Consider the following 24,214-nt stretch of genomic DNA (forward strand, 5'->3'; position numbering starts at 1 on the left):
TCTGTGCTGTTCATTTCCCCTTGAGCATTTTGCGTTATACAGTGTACACTCAGACGTTATCACAAACCTCACAACCCTTGAGTGTGGATACTGATTATAGGCAAATTAGATATCTGGATCTAAGAGCAAGGAAAACTCACAAATAATAAATGTCAGAAGTAGATTACCAAGAGCTAACTTGTGAAAATCTTCAATTTTTATTTACCTATTTTTTTAAAAGAACGGAAGAACTCTACAACTTCAGAATAAGCTTTTTCGGGACTTCGCTGGTGGTCTGGTGGTTGAGAATCCACCTTGCAATGCAGGGCATGTGAGTTCCATCCCTGGGCGGGGAAGATCCCACATGGCATGGAGTGACTAAGCTCATGCCCCACAACTGCTGAGCCCATGAGCCATGACTACTGAGCCCAGGTGATGAACCTACTAGAGCCCAGGTGCCCTGGAGCTGGTTCTCCACAAGGGAGGCCACAGAGACGAGAAGCCCAAGAGGAGTGGCCCTGCTCGCTGCACCTGGAGAAAGTCCCGTTAGCAGCAACAAAGACCAATCAATAAAATAAACCAATACATCCTTTAAAAAAATTAAGAAAGAATGTGCTTTTTTTCAGTCGTTCTTTTTTTTTTTTTTTTCATACGAGGACTAGTTAAGCTGGACACTAAAAATACAGCCAAGAAACAGTTGCGTTTTAGAGGCAAATGAACGAACAAGCAAAATAAGGAACGTGACTGTAGCCGATATCAGTGGAAGTGGAAATCAAAGCGCCTGGGATTGCCTGCAACCGTAATCCTTATCTTCTGAATCTTTTTTCTTCCGCCTGTCTCTCCTTCACGCATCATCTCTGCCTCCCTCACGTCTTTCTCTCTCCCTCCCTATCTTCTATCCATCCGTCCTTTCATCTGCCCATGTGTCCATTTGTCCATCCATCATTTTTACAGTCACCGGGTCCCCTTTAGGTCTGAGTCAGGAGCAGATATAAAGAAAGCATTATCACCTGGTTGTCCCTTAGGTGTCGTGGTCCGATCTGCGGTGTGGTTAGGGTTTCCGAGTTTCGTGGATGACATCTCCACCGTGAACAGGACAGATGTGTGGCCAGCTGTCTTCTGCGTGGGGAGTGCAGTAAGTGTGGCTCCCCTGGCACCCCCTCCGCACCCCTTCACTCCTCTGTGTTACATTGAGTCCTCAAAGTACGGTCCTGACCCTCCCACCCATCCCAGTGCAGTTTTTAGAAAAGCTCAGAGACCCCCACCCTTACCCCACTGACCAGGTGCCCTGAGAGGGGAGGGCCTGTTTGTGATTTAACAAACCCTCCAGGTGCCTCTGGAGCTTCCCAGGTGGCTCATGGGTGAAGAACCCGCCTGCATATGCAGGAGATGCGGGTTTGACCCCGGTGTTGGGAAGATCCCCTGGAGGAGGAAATGGCAACCCACTCCAGTATTCTTGCCTGGAGAATCCCATGGACAGAGGAGCCTGGCGGTCTACAGTCCATAGGGTTGCAAAGAGACAGACACTATTGAAAGGACTTAGCACTGAAGCCCGTCCCTGCCTTGCTTCTCCTGGGAAGGTCCTTCCTGCGCATCCTCTTCTTTCGTCCTCAGCAGAAGGGTGTCTGGTTCAAAGTGCCAGGCCAGGCCTTTCGTCTCTGAGCTCTTCATCTCTCTGCCTACACGTGTGAGCACCAGGCGAGGCTCGCTGGACCAGTCCGGCTGAGCAGACGGGGAAACCAAGGCACCCGCCTGCCCCTAGGCCACATCCCAGCCTGGGCTTCCAAGGGTGGCCACGTGTCTGCGGAGGGCTTTCAGGGACACGCGATGACGTCAGGGGAGGGGGCAGGGCCACCTGGAGCCCACCCCCAGGGGCTGGGATGACATGGGGGGGGCGGGGCCGCCCGTAGCCTGCACCCTGGGGCTGGGATGCCGTTCTTCTGATTATAGCTCTGGATCCAGCTGCTGTACAGCGCCTGCTTCTGGTGGTTGTTCTGCTACGCGGTGGATGCCTACCTGGTGATCCAGAGGTCGGCTGGACAGAGGTATTCAGTGCGAGCGGCCGGGGTCTTCTGCCCTAGCTCATTGCCCAAGGGGAAGGTTGGAGAGGCCACGAGCACTCTTATTTCTGGAGGGTAGACACGGAAAGTGAAAGAGGAGAGCAAAAAAGTTAGCTTAAAGCTCAACATTCAGAAAACTGAGATCATGGCAGCCAGTCCCATCACTTTATGGCAAATAGATGGGGAAACAGTGCAAACAGTGGCAGACATTCTTTTGGGGGGGCTCCAAAATCACCACAGATGGTGACTGCAGCCATGAAATTAAAAGACACTTACTTCTCGGGAGAAAAGTTATGACCAACCTAGATACCATATTAAAAAGCAGAGACGTTACTTTGCCAACAAAGGTCTGTCTAATCAAGGCTATGGTTTTCCCAGTAGTCATGTATGTATGTGAGAGTTGGACTATAAAGAAAGCTGAGCGCCAAGGAATTGATGCTTTTGAACTGTGGTCTTGGAGAAGACTCCTGAGAGTCCCTTGGACCTCAGGGAGATCCAACCAGTCCATCCTAAAGGAGATCAGTCCTGAATATTCATTGGAAGAACTGACGTTGAAGCTGAAACTCCAATTCTTTGGGCACCTGATGTGAACAACTGACTCACTGGAAAAGACCCTGATGCTGGAAAAGATTGAGGGCAGGAGGAGAAGGGGACGACAGACGACGAGATGGTTGGATGGCATCACCGACTCAAAGGACATGAGTTTGAGTCAACTCCGGGAGTTGGTGATGGACAGGGAGGCCTGGCATATTGCAGTCCATGGGGTCACAGAGTTGCACATGACTGAGTGACTGAACTGAACTGAGACACAGTCCATCAGAACCTCCCAGCGGGCACTCCACCAAGAAACATCTAATGCCAGCTCGTTTTTGTATAAAAGGCAGAAGGCACAATCAAAACAGCAAGGTGTTCTTGCTGGGCATCTGAAACATTGTAAGTCAACTATACATATATATATATCAAAATATTCTCCAGGTGCCCCCCCCCAAAAAAAACTGAGGATTTTAAAACCGTGGAAATAAGTAATTCAGTAAATTTCATATTTGGAACTGGACAGATACTAAAAAAGGGTTGGCATGATTCTGATGGTATCTAAAGGTATAGGAAGAAGTTCTAAGAAGTATAGAGAGCCCAAGAATTCTGGAGCTGGAGAGGGGGCCGTCTAGGAGGAATTACATAGTGGTTAGTGCCTTGGCCTCAGTAGGTTCAAGTTCCTGACCCTCACTCACGCACCTCAGTCACTGAGTGACTGTTGGCAAGTTTCTGAACCTCTCTGGATCACCTGCAAGGCTTACTGCCTCTGCTCCTTCGGGGGGACAGGGTGGCGTTGTGTGGGTGTACAGAGATGAAGGATGGGGACTGTTAAGGATGTAAGGATGGGGGGTGGTAACAGTATCAACTCTGCAAGGAATGATCAAGGGTGGCAGTGGAGAGAGATAGAAAGTCTCCTTGCTCTCCTGGAATGTCACATGGCCACCATTTCTCAGAGACCTTCTTTGTGGTTTGGACTGAGCATTAAGACCCTTGCATGTTAGGTACCGAGATGACTTCAGAAAGGACAGAAGCTGGGAACCCCTTGCTACTGGGGGAGCTAGGTCCCTAGGAGGAATTATGCCAGCTCATTTTTATAAAAGGAAGAAGGCACAATCAAAACAGCAAGGTATTCTTGCTGTGCACCTGAAATGCCTGTCCCTCCTGTCAATCTTAAAAGCCTTCAGTTCAGTTAGTTCAGTCACTCAGTCGTGTCCAACTCTTTGTGACTCCAGGGGCTGTAGCACGCCAGGCTTCCCTGTCCATCACCAACTCCCAGACCTCACTCAAACTCATGTCCATTGAGTCGGTGATGCCATCCAGCAATCTCATCCTCTATCGTCCCCTTCTCCTCCTGCCCTCAATCTTTCCCAGCATCAGGGTCTTTTCTAATGAGTCAACTGTTTGCATCAGGTGGCCAAAGGATTGGAGTTTCAGCTTCAGCATCAGTCCTTCCAAAGGATATTCAGGACTGATCTCCTTTAGGATGGACTGGTTGGTTCTTCTTGCAGTCCAAGGGACTCCCAAGAGTCTTCTCCAATGCCACAGTTCCAAAGCATCAATTCTTCAGCACTCAGCTTTCTTTATAGTCCGACTCTCACATCCATACATAACTACTGGAAACACCATAGCTTTGCCTAGACGGACTCTGAAAGCCTTAGGTTAAGGGAAACAAACCAGACACAGAAGGCCACACTTTTTACACTTTCACTTGGATGAAATGTCCAGAATAGGCGAATCCATAGAGAGAGGTGGTAGCTGAGTGGTTGCCAGGGGCTGGGGGTGCAGGCGTAATGGGGAGAGACCCCCGAATGGGTGTGGGTGTCCTTTTAGGGGGATGAACATGTTTTGAAACTGGCCTGAGGTGGGGCTTGCATGGCACTGTGGATGTCCTAAATGCCTCTGAGTTGTTCACTGTAGAATGGTGACTTTGATGTCACGTGACTTTCACTACTCAGCACTAAGGGGTGAAGTAGCCATAGATAATACATAACACAAGTAGGCACAGCTGTGTACCAATAAAACTTTATTTACAAAAGCAGGTGGAGGGCCAGATCTGTACTGAGGGATGTGTTTAAACAAATAGACAAACAACCTCAGAGGCACAATCAAGGGGCTGTTTGTTGAGAGTCTGCTCTGCATGTGTTTTACCGCTGCTCGCAGAGTGCGGGGCCGGGCAGGTGCTGGACCTGAGGTTCTGGACCTGTATTCTCCCTCCCCCAGCACCATCCTGCTGTACCACTTGATGACCTGGGGCCTGGCCGCCCTGCTGAGCGTGGAGGGCGCCCTCATGCTGTACTATCCTTCCGTGGCCAGGTGAGCCGGGGCTCCCCCAATGCCCAACCCCCGTGAGGTGTCCTCCTGCAGGACGTGCCTGGGTGCTGACCCCACGTGGGTGGGCGGGCCTTCGTCCAGGATCCGCGCAGCTGCAAGCACATGCCTGGCTCCTCGAGCCGGCCAGGATCCCCTGCTCCTGCCTGTCACCTGTGTGTTGGGTCAGTGCTGTGCCCAGTGTGGATGCAGAGCTTGAGGTGGGGCTTGCACAGCACCGTGGATGTCCTAAATGCCGCTGACTTGTTCACTGTAGAATGGTGAGTGTGATGTTAAGTGACTTTCACTACTCAGTGCTAATGGGTAAAGCAGCCATAGATAATACATACACAAGTGGGCATGGCTGTGTGCCAATAAAACTTTATTGACAAAAGCAGGCGGAGGGCTGGATCTGTACTGAGGGCTGTGTTTAAACAAACAAACAAAAAAACAACCTCAGAGGCACAATCAGAGCTGGAGGTGCATCTCTTCTCCCTAGATGCCTGTGATGGGCATGGCTCCCTCCTACCCGCTCTTGATTTTTTTTTATCCTTCAAACCAGCTTCCTCTGGGCATGCAGGTGACTTGAACATCCCAGGGCTGAGTTCTAAATGTCTGGGAGACTCAAAGGGTTGCTTTTAGAATAGCTCATGTTCAGCTTCTGCTGTCTACACCTTTTTTTCATGTCTCCATCCTGTGCTCTTCTGAACACACACTGGGAGATGTGGCCTCTGAAACTGTCTCAGACATTTCTTTAAGTCTGAACCCCTGCCCTTTACCATTTGTAAAACCTCAAGGTCCCTCTAAGGAGATATATTCTACATTTTAATGGAAAACTGAAAATCAGAGGTTGAACACGGTCTCTTGGTGATTTTAAGGTGGTGTAGACCCAGGGAGGGGCTTTCTGGGTAGCTCAGCTGGTAAAGAGTCTGCCTGCAATGCAGGAGACTCCAGTTCAATTCCTGGGTTGGGAAGTTCCCCCAGAGAAGGGCTAGGCTACCCACTCCAGTATTCTTGGACTTCCCTGGTGGTTCAGACAGTAAAAAATCCGCCTGCAATGCGGGAGACCTGGGTTCAATTCCTGGGTTGGGAAGATCCCCTGGAGGAGGGCATGGCAACCCACTCCAGTATTCTTGCCTGGAGAATCCCATGGATAGAGGAGCCTGGTGGGCTACAGTCCATGGGGTCACAAAGAGTCGGACACAACTGAGCGAATAAGCACAACACAGCACAGACCCAAGGATCAGTACAGCACAGCCCTTAATACAGATCCGGCCCTTAATACAGGTCCAGCCCTTTGCCTGCTTTTGTAAATAAAGTTTTATTGGCACACGGCCGTACCCATTTGTGTATGTATTGTCTATGGCTGCTTTATCCATTAGAGTTGAGTAGATTTGACTCAAATCTACTCATAGGTTCTAAAGCCTAAAACATTTCCTATCTGTTCCTTTAGAGAAAAAATTTGCTGACCTGTGGTGTAGACTGTTTCTCCTCATCTTTCTTAATTTCTTGCAGCTGCTCACTCAAATGTCTTCACAGTCCTATTGCCTTGTTAACTGTGACTACTTCCAGGCCTCTGTGTAGACCCCTCAAAATAATCTGCTCTCCCCAGGAGCCTTAAAAGGACAAAGATAGGGTAAGCAGCTGTTACAGAGGGATGCACTTAATCGGAAAGGGAATTTTTATCACTCACCTCCACCCATGGGATCCTGGGGCTGTTTTATTTGAGCCCAGGTGCTCCAAGATTAACACAGGGCCTCCCCCTGAAGCATTTTAACTCTCCATCATCTCATCCTCCAACATCTCTACCCTCACTCATCCCCACTCTCTAGCATCTCCAACATGCATCACCTCCAGCCTCCATCATCTCCACCGACCATCATCCCATCATGCCCATCTTCCATCATCTCATAGGCTATCATCTCATCCTCCAACATCTGTACCCTATATCATCCCCACCCTCCAACATCTCCACCCTCAATCATCCCCACCCTCCAACATGTCCACCCTTAATCATCCCCACCCTCCAACATCTGTAACATACATCACCTGCAACCATCATCATCTGCAACTTCCATCATCCTCTCTAACCTCCATCATCTCATCCTCTATCATCTCATCATCTCATCTTCCATCATCTCTACTCTCCATCATCTCCACCTTCCATCATCTCATCTTTCATCATCTCCACCATCCATCATCCCATCATCCCACCCTCCATCATCTCCACCATCCATCATTTTCATCCTCCATCATCTCCATCCTCCATAATCTCCAGCCACCATCATCTCATCTGCCTCATGTCCACCCTCCACCATCTCCACCATCCATCAGTCTGCCCTCTACCATGCCATCATCTCCACCCTCCATCATCCCATCATGTCTATCTCCATCTTCTCCTCCTCCATCATCTCCTCCTCCATCATCACCACATTCCATCTTCTTCCCTCTCCATCATCTCCACCTTCCATCATCCCAACATGCCCACCCTGCATCATCTCATCCTCCAACATCTTCCCCTTGCCTCATCCCCACCCTCCAACATTTCCACCCTCAATCATCTCCATCCTTCTTCTTCTCTATGCTCCAACATTCCCACCCTCCATCATCCCATCATCTTCAGCCTCCATCATCTCCACCCTCCATCATTCCATCATCTCCACCCTCCATGATCTCCAACTTCCATCATCATATGTCTCTACCTCCATCATCTCATCCATAATTATCTCCACCATCATGTCCACCCTCCATAATCTCTGACCTCCTTTATCTCATCATCTCCATTATCCCATCATCTCCCACCTCCATCATCTCATCTTCCACCATCACAACCTTCCATCATCTTTCAGTTCAGTCACTCAGTCGTGTCTGACTCTTTGTGACCCCATGAATTGCAGCACACCAGGCCTCCCTGTCCATCACCAACTCCCGGAAGCTACCCAAACTCATGTCCATCAAGTCGGTGATGCCATCCAACCATGTCATCCTCTGTCCCCTTCTCCTCCTGCCCTCAATCCTTCCCAGCATCAGGGTCTTTTCAAAATGCCCTCCATCATTTCCACCCTCCATTAGTACTCTCTCCTTCTATCATCCCATCTTCTCTAACCTTCCTCATTTTACCCTCCATCATCTCCTCTTCCATCATCATTCAGTTCAGTTCAGTTCAGTCGCTCAGTCGTGTCCGACTCTTTGTGACCCCATGAATCGCAGCACACCAGGCCTCCCTGTCCATCACCAACTCCCGGAGTTCACTCAAACTCACGTCCATCGAGTCGGTGATGCCATCCAGCCCTCTCATCCTTTGTCATCCCCTTCTCCTCCTGCCCACAATCCCTCCCAGCATCAGAATCTTTTCCAATGAGTCAACTCTTCGCATGAGGTGGCCAAAGTACTGGAGTTTCAGCTTTAGCATCAGTCCTTCCAAAGAACACCCAGGGCTGATCTCCTTCAAAATGGACTAGTTGGATCTCCTTGCAGTCCAAGGGACTCTCAAGAGTCTTCTCCAACACCACAGTTCAAAAGCATCAATTCTTTGGCGCTCAGCTTTCTTCACAGTCCAACTCTCACATCCACACATAACCACTGGAAAAATCATAGCCTTGACTAGACGGACCTTTGTTGGCAAAGTAATGTCTCTGCTTTTGAATATGCTATCTAAGTTGGTCATAACTTTTCTTCCAAGGAGTAAGTCTTTTAATTTTATCATCACCCTCTATGTCTCCATCCCCCATCATCTCCACCCTCCACCATCCCATCATCTCCTCTGCACCCTCCATCATCTCTCCACCCTCCATCATCTCCACCCTCCATCATTCCATCATCTCCTCTGCACCCTCCATCATCTCCACCCTTCATCATTTGCATCCTCAGAGCACTGTGCAGGCTCCCACCCTCACTCATCTGTCCCTCATCATTCGAATCTCATCTTTTGTTCCTCCTGTTTCCCTTTCTCCCCTCAAGCCCTTGTAGACCATGGTTTAGCTTTCACAGCTGAAGAAGAAAGCTTCATTTAAAAAAGAACGCACCATCTTCACATGATATTGCCATCCTTAGGGCAACAAAAGGTGGCACTGCATTGTTCATTCCTGGTTTCGTGCATTCTCCTGCCACTTTCGTCTCTGGCATGCGCACTCCATACTGATGAAAGCACCGGCATCTTTATCATGCCGTCCTCGCAGGCCTCCAGGGCTGCGCCTTCCTCTGGTTTTCCACCTCATCGGGGGTCGGACCTGAGCAACTTCTCCTTTGGATGCCGTCTCCCCCGTTGCCACTTTCTCTACATTACGCATTTGTTCAGTGACACTCCCCGGCCTTGGTAACATAGCTGTGTGTGGCACACCACCATGTCCTGTTGCTGACGGATGTGTCATTCAACCCATCAGTAGACATTCCTGTCTTTCTTTCCGAAAAGAACCACCAAAATGATTATGGGTCACCTTGAGAACAAGTGTCCTGAGAAATAGGAAGCTTGGGTGTTTTCAGTTGTTCAAGGGCAGAGCTTGGATCTTATTGATGATGTCAGCCAGGCCTAGCACATAGTAAAGTGCTGAGACCTAACTAGTCTGTTGAGTGCCTTTGTCTTGCTTGAACTGTGCGTGTTTTCTTTGCAGGGGTCCCACAGAGGGGTTGTGGTGGGAGTGGGCATCCACCATCCCATCTTTTCCTGTCTTTACTTTTTTTCTGGCGGGGAACTGGAAAAGCGGCCCGCTTTCTGAGACAAGACAGAACTGTGATGGATCCTCCTTCTCCTTCTGTGACTTACTTGCTTGTCCACAGACATGAGATGTGAGTCAGGTTTCCTTCCGGCAGCCAGAAGTGACCTGTGCATTCCCCTTTGCACTTTGGGTCCTCTTATCTCAGATTTCAGATAAAGCAGCGGGTTATTTCAGGTAAAGCCTCATTGCTGGAGAATGCCTCGGTTTTTCTCTCCCCCCACCCCCCACCAGGTGCGAGAGGGGCCTGGAGCACGCCATCCCTCACTACATCACCACATACTTGCCGCTGCTACTGGTCCTCGTGGGCAACCCCATCCTATTCCGAAAGACAGTGACCGCAGGTAAAGGGCAGGGAAGCTTCCCTGGGGATGAGGCCACGGGGATGAGCCCCAGGTCTTGGGCCCCAGTCATTATCTAGGATCCCTGACCTCATCTGTCATCCTGCAGAGACAAGCAGAATAAAGTTGAGGAGAGTGAGTGGGTTTACATCAGTGACAGGGAGCAAGCCTACTCAGTCACGGGCTAGATGAAGTCTTTGCCAGCATCCGTTAGTGCACAGCCCAGGGACCTGTGGACTTTTTCCCTTCTACCTGGACTCATCCTGGGTCTGTCCTTGGTGTGCCCCCAAAGACCCAGTGTCCTTGAAAACTGGTGGAGGGGGAGATGGGAACAGGAGAGGAAAGGAAAGGTCAGCTGTTGGCGAGGGGCGGAGATGGACAGGGCTATCCCCGTGTTGTCTGGGCCCGTGTCTTCTCCCAGCTGGGCAGGAAGCAGGAAGGGGCCCACAGGACATGAGTCAGAGGCACCAGAAAGATATGGGCAAGAAGGTGAGTCAGCAGACCCAGAGGAGGGGGACTGCATTCCAGCCCCCTACCCCATCCTTGAGGAGATGAGCCCTGGGGCAAGGCTCCAGCCCCCTCTTGTCCTGTGGGTCCCTCACGGGCAGAATCAGGATAAAGAAACACACCTCCGCAGAAAGGTCACTGGACGATCGACTGTGGATTGCAGAACTTTAAGCGATATGCTCTGCTACTTAGGGAGACATCACCAAGGCTCTTTGGGTCTCTCTCTTCGTATCTGCGTTGAAAACCAGTGTGTGTACAGCTGTCACTAACACAATATTGGAAATCAACTCTACTGCAAGAAAAACTGGAAAACACAGAACCCCCATAGTGTATTAGAAAGAAAGAAAGTGAAGTCGCTCAGTCGTGTCCCACTCTTTGCCACCCCACGGGTGGTAGCCTACCAGGTTTCTCCATCCATGGAATTTTCCAGCCAAGAGTACTGTAGTGGGTTGATATTTCCTTCTTCAGGGGATCTTCCCAACCCAGGGATTGAACCCTGGTCTCCTGCATTTTAGGCAGATGCTTTTACTGTCTGAGCCAAATACAGCTTTTTTAAAACCATTGCATTAAAACATAGTGATTAAAAAATAGTGATTCAATTACACCAAATAAAGGAAAACAAAGTGTAGAAAAAAACACTGGAAAGAAATACAGTAAGATGCTAATAGTAGTTGTCTTTGGGGGGATGATAGGTTATTAACTTTTTTCTAAACTTTTTTTATATTTTTCAACTTGTCTAAAGAAGGAATGCTAACTCTTTCGACATTTTAAAATAGCAAATATGAGACTCCCCTGGAGGTCCAGGGGTTAGGACTACATGCTTTCACTGCAGGGGACCTGGGTTTAATCCCTGGTTGGGGAACTAAGATCCCACGTGCAGAGAGTCTTGACCAAAGAAAGAAAGAAATCAAGGATAAATTTTTATTATTTTTAAATTTTTTGGCTACACTTTTCAGCATGGGGCATTATAGTTCCCTGATCAGAGATCGAACCATCACCCTCCGTGTTGGATGCATGGAATCTTATAACCACTGAACCACCAGACAAGTCCCCTAGTGAATTATTCTTATAATAAAAATAATTTTTTATATTTATATTTTATATTTATAAAATACTTTTTATTATAAAGATAAAAAGTATAACCTGTTAAAAATACAGTTCCTGAATGAATAAAATCCAGATAAAATTGGGGGTGTAGTTAACAGCACTGTACCAGCGTTGTGTTCTTCATGCTGACCAACGTGTGGTTGTGGAAGACGTTAACACTGGGGGCAGCTGGGTGTAGCTATATGGGGACTCTGCTATCTGTGTGTCTTATATAAATCTAAATGATTTCAAAAGCTAAAGTTAAAGTTGCTCAGTCATGTCCAACTCATAAAGTCCGAGGAATTCTCCAGGCCAGAATACTGGAGTGGGTAGCCTCTCCCTTCTCCAGGGTGATCTTCCCAAGCCCAGGGATTGAACCCATGTTTCCCACATTGCAGGCAAATTCTTTACCAGCTGAGCCACCAGAGAAACCCCAGAATCCTGGAGTGGGTAGCTTCTCCCCTCTCCAGGGGCTCTTCCCGACCCAGGAATCGAACTGGGGTCTCCTGCATTGCAGGGGGATTCTTTACCATCTGAGCTATCAGGGAAGCCACAAAGACTTCAAAGTAAACCTTTAAAAGCTATGTATTCCCCCGAGTGTCTGAGAAGCGCCCCGCCCCACCCCATGCAGTGGTGAGAGAGGCATGGGTGGTATCTTGCCTCCTGCTCTCCAGGGTGACTTGCGGGGTCTCATCTGGTTTGCTGGCCTTTGCAAATCATGAACATCACACACCGTTCCCCTCTGCTCTCCACAGTGACCTCCTTACTGAAGGGAAGACAAGGCATTTACACGGAGAACGAGAGACGCATGGGAGCCATGATCAAGACCCGATTCTTCAAAATAATGCTGGTTTTCATCGTTTGGTAATGCGTTTCTGTTTCTTTAAACTGTCACCGGGAGGTGAAATGCAAACCACTTGTAAGATGCCTCCCCAAGTGTGACCTGAGTTCCAGAGGCAGAGTCTTGGGAGACGAAACCTTCTGAGGCTTGTCCAGATGGCCCTGGAGGCAATGCTGTCCAGACAGGAAGGCCAGTCTACAGCCGTAACCTTCTGGAAAGAAATTCACATCCGCTCAAATTATAGAGAATCCCTAACAACAGAAAATCCTCACTTTAACGTGGTCACATCCCAACCACTTGCCTCCGGAGTATTGTCCCATCGCCGGTGGGTTAACGTTCAAATCAAATGCTTCATCATGCCTTCTAAATCCATCTTTTATTTTTGCATCCATCTTTGTTTTATTTTTTAATTAATTAATTTTTTTGGTGGTTGCTGCAGTGTGAGGCATGTGGGGTCTTACGTCCCCGGCCAGGGATTGAACCCTCATCCCTTGCACTGGGAGTACCGAGTTTTGACCACTGGGACGGCTAGGGAAGTCCCTGCATTTGTCTTGACAACAAGATTCCTGTATCTGATGAGACACAGAGGCAACGGCCCGTGTCTGTGTGATGACTCACAGCTCAGGGCAACAAGGACAGAAACCATGACTCCCCAGGCAGTCCAGTGGTTAGGACTCTAAGCTCCCATTGCATGGGGCAAGAGTTCCATCTCTGGTTCAGGAAACTAAGATCCTGAAAGCTGTGTGGCACGGCCAAAAAACAACTGAAAAAAAAAAAACCAAGAAGGGTATAGAGCAATCTTCATCTCCTCAGTGGGCCCACCCTGTCCCCAACAGGCAGTCTGCCCCAGCATTTCAGGTGGGTTTGCTCTGTGCAAATAGACCTGTGACGAGCACCAAATCAGAAAGCCCTTTGCTGCAGCACAGAGTGCTCTGCAAGACAGGGCACACATTGGTGGTTAATAATTTATCTGATGGGAGGAGGCTGCTTTGGACATTCTCCTGGGAGAGCCGTGAGTTACCTCCCTCTAAAACTACCCCAAGTCCACCATTTCCAACCTCACCGACCTGCCAACACTAACATCAGAAATTTCCAACGTAAAACATCAAGGTTCGTGTTGGTCTCCATTTAGACGTCAGCTTACTCATCAAAGGAGGAATGACTTCTGGGCTATTTGATGTGTGCTAGAACCTTCCACCCGATATGGTGTTGATTGTGACTATTCAGGAGGGTCTCTTGGTCTCTGCTTTTGGCTGAGGGGGATGCCATCTCTGACGTCTAATTCTCGTCTAATTCTCCTGCAGCTATTTGGTCACCCCTCCCAGACTTCTAGGTCTTGGGAGATATGTTTCTGGGGCTTCTCAGGTGGCTCAGTGGATAAAAAATTCTGCCTGCAATGCCGGAGGAGTGGGTTCGATCCCTAAGTTGGGAAGATCCCCTGGAGGAAGAAATGGCAACCCACTCCAATATTCTTGCCTGGGAAATCCCATGGACAGAGGAGCCTGGTGGGCTACAGTCCATTAGGGTCGCAAAGAGTTAGACATGATGGAGTGAGTCAACAGTCATGGGTGCAGACATGTCCCCTGACCTCTGGCATTGATAAAAAATGATATTGTGAAGCAATTATCCTCCCATTAAAAGTAAGCAAAAAAAAAAGAAGAATATCGCATGTTCTCTTTACCCGTGGCCCATTTTCTGTCTCACAGCTGGTTCTCAAATGTCATCAACGAAATCCTTTTGTTCTGTCTTGAAATGCAACCAGATATCAACAGCAGCTCTTTGAAACAGGTCAGAAACGCAGCCAAGACCACGTGGTTCATGATGGTAGGTCAATCTTGATTTTAAATGTACTTCCTAAAGAAGAAGAAAAAAACCCAGACAGGATAAAAACCACTGAGAAGTATGATCTATGTGTTATTTAAATATGCAGTGAGTTGAAGAGGTTGCGGGGCCCCCTTATCTGGCTGTGGTCCATGAGCTAGCTTGTGTGTTTAGTGTTGGCATCATTATTAAATGGATCTGACTCTGGTAAGTCAGTTTGGCAAGTGTCTCAAACCCTTCAGGCTCACTAAACATATCTGGGAATTTATCTGGAAGAAATGTTTCAGACTGAAAAAGCCACAGAGTTGGAGGTATTCCTTGGAACACTATCCATAAATATAAAGCATTCTAGACAACCCACATTTTTTTTTTTTAATAAAAGGGAATGGTTAAGTAAATCACTGTCTTTGATCTTGATGGAATGGTATGCAGATGTTGAAAATGACAATGTAAAATATAACAATTCTGAAATCTCATAATAAGTGAAAAATGCAGGGTGTAGAGATTATACTCATTTCAACCACCTAATCACATGTAGGCAACAATATTGCCTAGAAACTCACCACCATAATCAGGTGGAAAGCTTACAGATACATCGTTCTTGATGTTTCCAGTATATTGTGTCTCCACTACAAAAACTCCATACAGGAGCTGTTAGTGGAGAGGTGCCTGGGTTTCCCTGGTGGCTCAGCAGTAAGAGAATCCACCTGCCAATGAAGGAGACCCCAGTTGATCCCTGAGTCAGGAAGATCCCCTGGAGAAGGGCCTGGTAACCCACTCCAGTATTCTTGCCTGGAGAATCCCACGGGCAGAGAAGCCTGGTTGGGCTACGGTCCATGGACTTGCAAAGAGTTGGAAACCACTTAGCAAGTAAACAAGTGGAGAGGCGCACCGTGTCCTCAATTAAATGCTTCTGTGTTCAGTGTTAGCATCATTATTAAACGCATATGACTCTGGTAAGTCAGTTTGGCAAGTGTCTCAAACTTTTCAGGCAGACTAAGAATATCTGGGAATTTCTCTGGAAGAAATGTTGCAGAGTGAGAAAGCCACAGAGTTGGAGGTATCCCTTGGAACACTGTCCATAAATATCAAGCGTTCTAGACAACCCACATTGCTGGGGTGATGCCCGGGACCTTCCTCTCCACCCTCTGGTCTCCTGTGTCCCCCACACACCTCTGAAGGCCCAGCACCTCCAAGCCAATCTCTCTCTTGCCCCAAACTAGCAAACAGGACATGCCCCAGCTGAGGCCAACCCTGTGGACCGAAGTGACCCCCGATGCCCGTCAGCACCCTGACTTATATGCTGTCTCTTTCTCCTCCCTTCCAGGGGATCCTGAATCCAGCCCAAGGTTTCCTCTTGTCCCTGGCCTTCTACGGCTGGACGGGCTGCTGCCTGACACTTCCAGGTCCCAGCAAGGAGATCCAGTGGGACTCGATGACCACCTCGGCCACCGAGGGGGCGCCCCCATCCCCCAGGGGCCCCCATGAGCCCGGGGAAGGCCCCGTTCCCAAGAAGGAGCTGCCAGGCGGTACGCACACTTCCGATGAGGCCTTGAGCTTGCTTTCTGAAGGTAAGAGCCTCTGGGTAGAGGCAGGCCTAGGTTGGGGGCCCCAGGCTTCCCAGGAACTCCTTTGTCAATGACCTCTTCATTTCAAGACTCTCGCACTGTGGTCCTCAAATCGATCCTCTTTCTCAACTCCTGTTCATCTAATTTGGACTCCCCTGGTGGCTCAGATGGTAAAGTGTCTGCCTACAATGCTGGAGACCAGGGTTCGATCCCTGAGTCAGGAAGATTCCCCTGGCGAAGGAAATGGCAGCCCATTCCAATCTTCTGCCTGGAGAATCTCATGGATGGAGGAGTCTGGTGGGCTACAGTCCGTGGGGTCGCAAAGAGTCGGACATGACTGAGCGACTTCACTTTCACTTTTCATCTAATTTGGGGTTATGTCCATTAACCCAACTGATATGGAGGATGAAAGTATCAGTTTAAGGCCCAAATAATATTTCTTTAAAGCTTGAACGTGAAAGTGAAGTCAAGACTGATTTCCTTTAGGATGGACTGGTTGGATCTCCTTGCAGCCCAAGGGACTCTCAAGGGTCTTGTTTAACACCACAGTTAAAGATGTGGGTACAAGTCAGCAAAGAGGATGACTCCCACATACAAGACCCCCGTGTCTATACCACAGGCTGTATGCTGAGGCCAGAACCCTCAGGAACCGGGGGCCTTTTCGAATAAAGTGGTAATATCGGAAATGAGATAAGGCTGCCTTAATCTCGGGCATATTTCCTTTCCCCTTTCCAGCCACTTTGCTTTCACAAGAAAATACTGTTACATGTCAGAGAAAAACCCAGAGATACAAACTTGAAGTGGTAAGTACGGTTAGGCCTCTCCCCGTCTGCACTGTTAGGACGAAGCTTGACCTGTTTATCATATCCTTAAGCCTCTATCTGCTACTTTAGGATTCACTTCCAGGCTGACAGGCTTCCACCAAGCCTCCGTCATTAAGCGTCTAATGCAGTCTCTGGCACTTACTCGCCACTTAACAGGAAAGTCAACTGATTTTGAAGAAATATTCCTTGAGCGCTTGCAACCCAATCAACACCATTTTAGCTGAGGCGGGGGCTGGGGTGTGAGCGTCTCTGAGAAGTATCACGTGGGGAACTTAGGAATAAAGACTTATAAATAAATAAAGGCTGAACTTGCATGTAGTTTGGCGGTGGGAAGCTGGAGAGAGGCAGGTGGGGAAGAGATCCGTCAAGGGGTGTTTACAGATTCTGCATTTTTATCTTGGAGCCAGCAAAAGGCCAGTTAAGGTTTCTGAGCGGAGATAGAACGCTTACATTTGCTTGTAGGACTAACCAAGTGACTGGAAAATTCCATGGATGGAGGAGCGTGGTAGGACTACAGTCCATGGGGTCGCAAAGAGTTGGACAAAACTGAGTGACTTCACTTTCATGACTGTGGCGACGGTTCACAGTGAAAGCTGTATATAATTCCTGATGACAACTTGAGTTCAGAATACGAGGAGCATCTTTGTAAAGAATCAGGATTTCCCAAAGCCCTCCCATCTCTCCAATAATCCCTTGCTTTTCCATTCTTCCTCCTTCTCCATGCAATCCCCTGTGTTTTCCACAAAGCTCTATTTCCCGTAATTCCCTACTTCTCTCTCCCACCCCGTGTCTTTTCCGCAACGCTACACTTCTCCCACAGTTTTCTTTCTTCCCCATAATCCTTGTCTTGCCCACAACTCTCCATTTTCCCACAGCTTTCTGTTTCATTCCAGAATTCCTCTTTCGAATAATTTTACTTTCCCACAGCTCTTTGCTGTCTGTGGTCTGTCTCATATCACCATTTTATCTCCTAGGGCTCTGTTCCCGACCACATTTCAGTTCTTCTGCCATTTTATTCTTCTACGATTTTCTGTGTTCTCATTTTTGTTTTTTTTTTCTTTTCCACAACTGCCTATTCATCCTCAAATTATTCATTCTTACGCAAAAACCTTCCAGGGTTCCCCTAACCCTCTTTTTCACGACGACCAGTCTCTCCCACAACACGCTTTCCCCGAAATGAAACAAAGCAAGACGGTATGATCCTTGCCCACTGCCCCCCGCCATTCCATCATGTTCTCTGCCTGCCTGCTGCTGGTGGAGAAGTGTAGTCAAAGAATCAGTTTAATCAGAGAGGTGAGAAATGCTAAAAACAAAGGAAAACCATCAAAGGGGACCAAATGATAAAAATGTACTCTTTAAATGTAGTGAGATTTCCACTGTAGCTCAAATGGCAAAGAATCTGCCTGCGAGGCAGGAGACCCGGGTTCGATCCCTGGGTTGGGAAGATCCCCTGGAGAAGAGAATGGCAACCCACTCCAGTATTCTTGCCTGGAGAATTCCGTGGACAGAGGAGCCTGGTGGGGTACAGTCCATGGGGTCACAAAGAGACATGACTGAGTGACTAACACACACATACACACAAGGGCCTTTCGTTCTTTCTGAAGAGGCTGTAGGTAATATTCGGAGCCACCTCCTGTGAGCTGTCTTATAGATACCAAAACACACCAGGTGGAAACGTTAACTACACGATGACCCGACTGTACCCAGGTCTTGAGCTGCCAACGATTCCAAGAACTGACCACAAAGACATGAGAACACGTGCACCCAGGAAGTAAAGATTATCTGTAACTAAAACAACCACGGTGCTGCTCTCAGTGAAGATGACTGTCAGAGGTGACTGTACTGGTTCTGCATGTACCCCCACCCCAACTTTGTCTCACCCTCTGCCTGTCAGGGGGTTGGCCTTTGGACAGACGTCTGCCACTCTCCCCCGTAGTTGCCGGCATCTGAAATACAGCAAATTTTCCCTTTCCACCAACTTGGCCCGCTTATTGGCTTTTGAGCGGCGAGCAGCCAGACCCTTTCACGTACACCTTTTGGTAACCATAATTTTCTGTTCTGACAATTCTGTATCTCTCCCTCAAGTTCCTGTCCTATCTCCCTGCAGCCTTTCTCACGATTCTATCTCTCCCATCTCTGTGTCCTCTGAGCACAGTTCCGTGGCTCCAAAAGTTCCTTTCTCGCTCCAGAATTCCACGCTTTCTCACGGTTCTCTTCCCCCCTCATCACCTCTCGTCTCCCTCTTCTTCTGCAGTTGTTACTCTCACAATACCTTGTCTTTCCCTCCACGCCCTGTTTCATCTTTGTTCCCCCCACCACGGTTCTATTTTGCACAGACTTCCCTTGATCGTCAGAGTTCCCTGTTCTCTCCCACGCTTCCCCGTTACCTTCCATGTTTCTATTCTGTCTTATCCATCTTGTTGTCTCAGATTCTTTCCTGCCACCCACATGCAGTCCGCATAACTCCTGGTGGTTCCTTGGGTTCCCAGTGCCCGGGGAGTGTGGGAGTTAACAGACCCCAGGGCCTCCAATCTGTCAGGCTGGCTAAACCTTGCAGATGATTCCACAGCTTGAAGGGGATGCGGGCTAGGTGTCACACGTTCTGTATAGCTGATGCTCTGTACCTCCTAGTTGGTGTTGCCAATTTAGGGCTTTGAGGTGTCAAGGAATCCAAGGACAATGGCCCAGGGCCCAAGAGACGACGTGCCTCCCCAACTGGTAGGTCTGCACAGAGCCAGAAAGCTCCAAGGAGCCTGCCTAGACGTGCAAGGCTCACTGCTGGGAGTTGCTGGGAAGGAGGCCTGGCCCTTGGGCACTGTGAGGTCACCAGCAGCCGCACTTCCTGCAAGGACACTCAGGTATTCACACAGCACCGATGCAGAATGAGTACACACCCAGCACGGCCTTGTTTGATTTGCTAAGATCAGACGAGAAGCCTGTGGAAAGTCAGACATGCTGGAAAGCGCTCGCTGCAGACAGCAGACCTGCTCAGCCCAGGCAGGGCTAGGCTTGGGGGGTCAGGGGTCATCTGCAACGGTGCTGGCATCTGAGACTCACAGAGTGGTTGTAGCAAGAAGGGGTCTCCTTTGTGGACAGACCCCGAGGGGACAGCGAAGGATGCAAGAACTTAGAAACGAAAAACCACAGGATGTGGAGCATGCCTCAAAGTGTCAGGTCACGAGGGTGGGTGCGGAGCTGAGACCTCGGTCACGAGCCACTGTGTGACCCTCCAGGCCATGGTCTTTCTGCAAGAACTACAGAAACTGCACACAAGTTCCCACGAGCTCAGGATGTTGAGGGTAAACAGTGTGGGGTGACCCTGTGAGAAATCAAAGCCTTTGTGAAGCGCCTCCAGCAGGAATGCGGTTTTGGAACTGAAGTCGTCTTCCCAGCTGGTGCCTGGTCTCCAGTTGAGCTGTTTCAAATCCTAAAAGATGATGCTGTGAAAGTGCTGCACTCAATATGCCAGCAAATTTGGAAGACTCAGTAATGGCCAAAGGACTGGAAAAGGTCAGTTTTCATTCCAATCCCAAAGAAAGGCAATGCCAAAGAATGCTCAAACTGCCTCACAGTTGTACTCATCTCATACGCTAGTAAAGTGATGCTTAAAATTCTCCAAGTCAGACTTCAGGAATACTGAACCGTGAACTTCTAGATGTTCAATCAGCCTTTAGAAAAGGCAGAGGAACCAGAGATCAAATTGCCAACATCTGCTGGATCATCAAAAAAGCAAGAGAGTTCCAGAAAAACATCTACTTTGGCTTTATTGACTATGCCAAAGCCTTTAAGCGTGTGAATCATAACAAACTGTGGACATTTTTTAAAGAGATGGGAATAGCAGACCACCTGACCTGCCTCTTGAGAAACCTATATTCAGGTAAAGAAGCCACAGTTAGAACTGGACATGGAACAACAGACTGGTTCCAAATTGGGAAAGGAGTACATCAAGGTGGCTGTACATTGTCACCCTGCTTATCTAACTTATATGCTGAGTACATCATGAGGAACGCTGGGCTGGAAGAAGCACAAGCTGGAATCAAGATTGCCAGGAGAAATATCAATAAACTCAGATACACAGATGACACCACCCTTATGGCAGAAAGTGAAAATGAACTAAAAAGCCTCTTGATAAACGTGAAAGAGGAGAGTGAAAAACTTGGCTTAAAGCTCAACATTCAGAAAACTAAGATCATGGCATCTGGTCCCATCACTTCATGGCAAATAGATGGGGAAACAGTGGAAACTGAGAAACTTTATTTTTTTTGGCTCCGAAATAACTGCAGATTGGGACTGCAGTCCATGGGGTCACAGCGTCGGACATGGCTGAGCGACTGAACTGAACTGACTCCCTGGCCTCCGGGAGGAGCACGTTTTCCACTCCAGCCAAACGGCTGCTCCCACCATCTTGACGGGCAACCTGGACTCTCCTGAGATGGGCTGCAGGGTCCATGCCCGTTGATGTGAGCCTTTCCCCCCCACCCCCCATCTTCTAAATTCCTCTGCTCTCTGGGGGCTCGTCACTCTTGGTGTGACCTACTCCAACCTAGAGCCCCCCAGACGTATCTTCATCCTGCCCTGGGAGGACCCTGCGAAACCATGGGGTTTCATGGGGTGGTCGTGGGGACGCTGCAGGCACACATTTGCTTTTTCTTGGTTGTAGTCGTGGCCTCTCCCTGCATCTCAGCCTTCTCCAGGTATTTACACCCTTGAGGCTCTGTCTTCTCTTCCTTGAGTATTCTCCAAAACTCTGCACATGTTAAATAGGGCTCATTTCTGCCTGTCTTGATACATTAGTGTCTTTCTGCTCAGAGGGACCCGTGTGGCCTCCCCCTGTTTCAAGGCCGCAACCCCACATGATTTACGCATCTCACATTTGTTTATGGAGCACTTTCTGTGTGTCAGGGGCCACACATACTACGGCGACTGAGAGAGAGAAATGCACTGTCCACTGAGATGCTCCATTCTAGTGGCAGAGACAGAATGAAAATCACAAAGAACTGAAGGACGTCCCTGGTGGCCCATGGGGAAGAATCCACTTGCCAGTGCCAGGGACATGGGTTCGATCCCTGGGCCAGGAAGATTCTACATGCTGCGGGGCAACTAAGCCCAGGCACCATAAGTAATGAGCAGCAAGTGCTGTGAAAGACTCCAGCGGTTCTTTGGTGGTCCCTGGTGCTGTGAAGGACTCTTGGTGGTCTGGTGGTTAAGAATTAGCTTTGCGATGCAAGGAATACCGGTCTGATCCCTGATCCAAGAAGACCCCACATGCCACGGGGCAACAAAGCCTGTGAGCCAGAAATCCTGACACCCGTGCTCTTCAACAACAGAAGCCACCACAATGACAAAGCCGCTTACCGCAACTAGAGAAAGCCCACGTATAGCAACAAAGGCCCAGCACAGCTACAGACAAATAATTTAAAATAATGCAATTAAAGCACAAGCGACTCAAGGGAAAAAAAAAAAAAAAACATGTTGGACGTCATCGAAATTAAAAAAGTTTTAAAAAAAAGGAAAGAGGAAGTGCTGTGAACAATGGCATATCCGTAGAGGGCAGGAGACTGGTTTCAGCAAGGTGTCCAGGACATCTCTTTGAGAATGAAGTGACATTTGAGTTGAGACCTGTGTGCAGTGTGGGAGTGAGCCACAAGAACATCAGGAGAGCTTCATAGGCAGAAAAGGGGACGTGCAAAGGCCTTGTGGCAGGACTGAGCTTGGGTGTAAAGAAGCCCGTGCCTGAAGTTTGTGAGCGAGCAGAGGGTCATGACGGGAACAGGCTGCAGCCGTCCGTAGGGTGTATAGGTTGAGAGAATTTGGGATTTGGAGGTTTTCAGCAAGGGCAGTCACCTGCCTCACGCACAGCTGAAAAGGCCACCCTTCCCTATGTCTTCCATGGCTCATTCCTGACACACACATACACACACACCCTAGAACCTGGCACAACAGCAGGCAAGCCTGGGTACTTCTGCCCAGAGAGAATAATCCTCACATCTGTTCCCACAGAGTCCAGAGGAAGGTGTGTCATTGGGATGGATTAAACAGGCCTCTAGGAGTACAGTTTTGGCAAGTCATGCCTGGCTTTGATTCCACTGATTGCTCCCTACACCCTTCCCCCTCCTCCAACCACATGGCATCATCCGTGAAAAGGCCACTCTCAGTTTTAGCAAGAGAAGGCCTCTGGGCACCTCCTGGAATTGTGCAAAGTGGTGGCCGGGTGACCACGTAGCCCCACTGCCCTAGTGACCCCACTAGCATCACAGAGCACTGAGATATCGGGACCCCTGATTTAGTGCAAGTCCCAGGGCCCCGAAGCGGCAGGGTGTCAATAGGCCTGGTTTCCATTTGCTCTGCAGCATCCACAGGGTTTGGCTGAGAGTGTCTCAAGGCAGGGAAGTGGGGCGAATACAGTCATGACATCAATCAAGTTGCCCGAGATCATTCTGTAGGGTTTGCTCTGTCCTTTGGGATGCTTTAATCCCACGTAGGTGGATGTCTTGTGTATTTTTCTTTTTTCTCTTTTTAATATGGCTGTGCAAGTTGTAAAAGGCTTTGACAGCAACCCGTGACAGTCTTTCCTCCTCCCCAGGTTCCGACGGCAGCACCATCGAAATCCACGTCGCAAGCGGGTCCCGCAGCGGAAAGGCGGTGGACTCTCTTCCGAAAGTCCGAGGAGACCCATAGAGAGGACGAGACAGGGGGGTCTGGACCCTGTGTGTGTTTTCAGACGTGAGGGTTCGCATCCCTCACGATGGTACTCTTGCCCCGCAGTCAGCACACTGCGGGGTGTAGCGTGCCCCGCACTGGATCTTCCTGCCATCACAGTTAAGAGCATGTTCCCTGGCAGCCTCTGTGTGATGCAGAGGCCCACCGCGAGCCTGTGCTTGGGAAGCAAAGGCAGATTCCCCTGGAGACCAGCAGCTTGTCCGGACTCTCCGTGGACGTTCGTTTTTCTAATCTGGCTGTCATCTCAACGCCAGATCCGGGTCCTTGGAAGAGTTAATAAATAACAATAATAATAAAAAAGTAGTTGTGTCCGAGCTCCCAGCCTGACTTGGGGTCTGTCTGAATAACACGTCTAAGCGAATGCTCTTAAGATAAGTGATGATACAGGGTCCGGTGAAGCACCCGGGAGCAAGTTCCTCATTCACCACTAGGGGGCAGAGGAGGGCAGGCTTGGACCCCCAGGTTAGCCTTCAGCTGTGTTGAGCGGTGGTGATGCAGTCTAAGGGAGGCTTCCGTTCAGTGGCTCAGCCAGGTCGGATTCTTTGCGACCCCCACGGACTGCAGCACGCCAGGCCTCCCTGTCCATCACCAGCTCCCAGAGCTTGCTCAAAGGCATGTCCATCCAGCCGGTGATACCATCCAATCATCTCATCCTCTGTCGTCCCCTTCCCCACCTGCCGTCAATCTTTCCCAGCATCAGGGTCTTTTCCAAGGAGTCAGTTCTTCGCATCACGTGGCCAAAGTATTGGCGCTTCAGTATCAGTCCTTCCAATGAACACCCAGGACTGATCTCCTTTAGGATGGACTGGTTGGATCTCCTTGCAGTCCAAGGGACTCTCAAGAGTCTTCTCCAACACCACAGTTCAAAAGCATCAATTCTTCGGCGCTCAGCCTTCTTTATGGTCCAACTCTTA

The 24,214-nt window shown here is 49.1% G+C and overlaps 1 protein-coding gene across 1 annotated transcript; it reads left to right on the forward strand.

The window, feature by feature from the left end:
• Positions 1-374: 374 nt before the first annotated feature.
• On the forward strand, positions 375-23,615 carry GPR143 (G protein-coupled receptor 143). The gene is made up of 8 exons (XM_040266490.1): positions 375-1,114; positions 1,930-2,024; positions 4,794-4,886; positions 9,827-9,936; positions 12,282-12,390; positions 14,074-14,191; positions 15,516-15,759; positions 23,164-23,615. The coding sequence occupies exons 3-8, from the start codon at positions 4,816-4,818 to the stop codon at positions 23,256-23,258; spliced, it is 747 nt and encodes a 248-aa protein (XP_040122424.1). The 5' UTR covers positions 375-1,114; positions 1,930-2,024; positions 4,794-4,815; the 3' UTR covers positions 23,259-23,615.
• The last annotated feature ends 599 nt before the right edge of the window (positions 23,616-24,214 follow it).

This window comes from Oryx dammah, unplaced genomic scaffold (genome assembly GCF_014754425.2).
Source record: "Oryx dammah isolate SB20612 unplaced genomic scaffold, SCBI_Odam_1.1 HiC_scaffold_23, whole genome shotgun sequence".
In the NCBI taxonomy this organism is placed as follows: domain Eukaryota; kingdom Metazoa; phylum Chordata; class Mammalia; order Artiodactyla; family Bovidae; genus Oryx; species Oryx dammah.

What these genes read in the sequence shown, in the direction of transcription:
- GPR143 (XM_040266490.1), top strand. Translation starts at nt 4,816, where the DNA reads ATGACCTGGGGCCTGGCCGCCCTGCTGAGCGTGGAGGGCGCCCTCATG. An exon ending in AGACCACGTGGTTCATGATG is followed by an intron (nt 14,192 to 15,515) that starts GTAGGTCAATCT and finishes CCTCCCTTCCAG; the next exon opens with GGGATCCTGAATCCAGCCCA. An exon ending in CTTGAGCTTGCTTTCTGAAG is followed by an intron (nt 15,760 to 23,163) that starts GTAAGAGCCTCT and finishes CCTCCTCCCCAG; the next exon opens with GTTCCGACGGCAGCACCATC.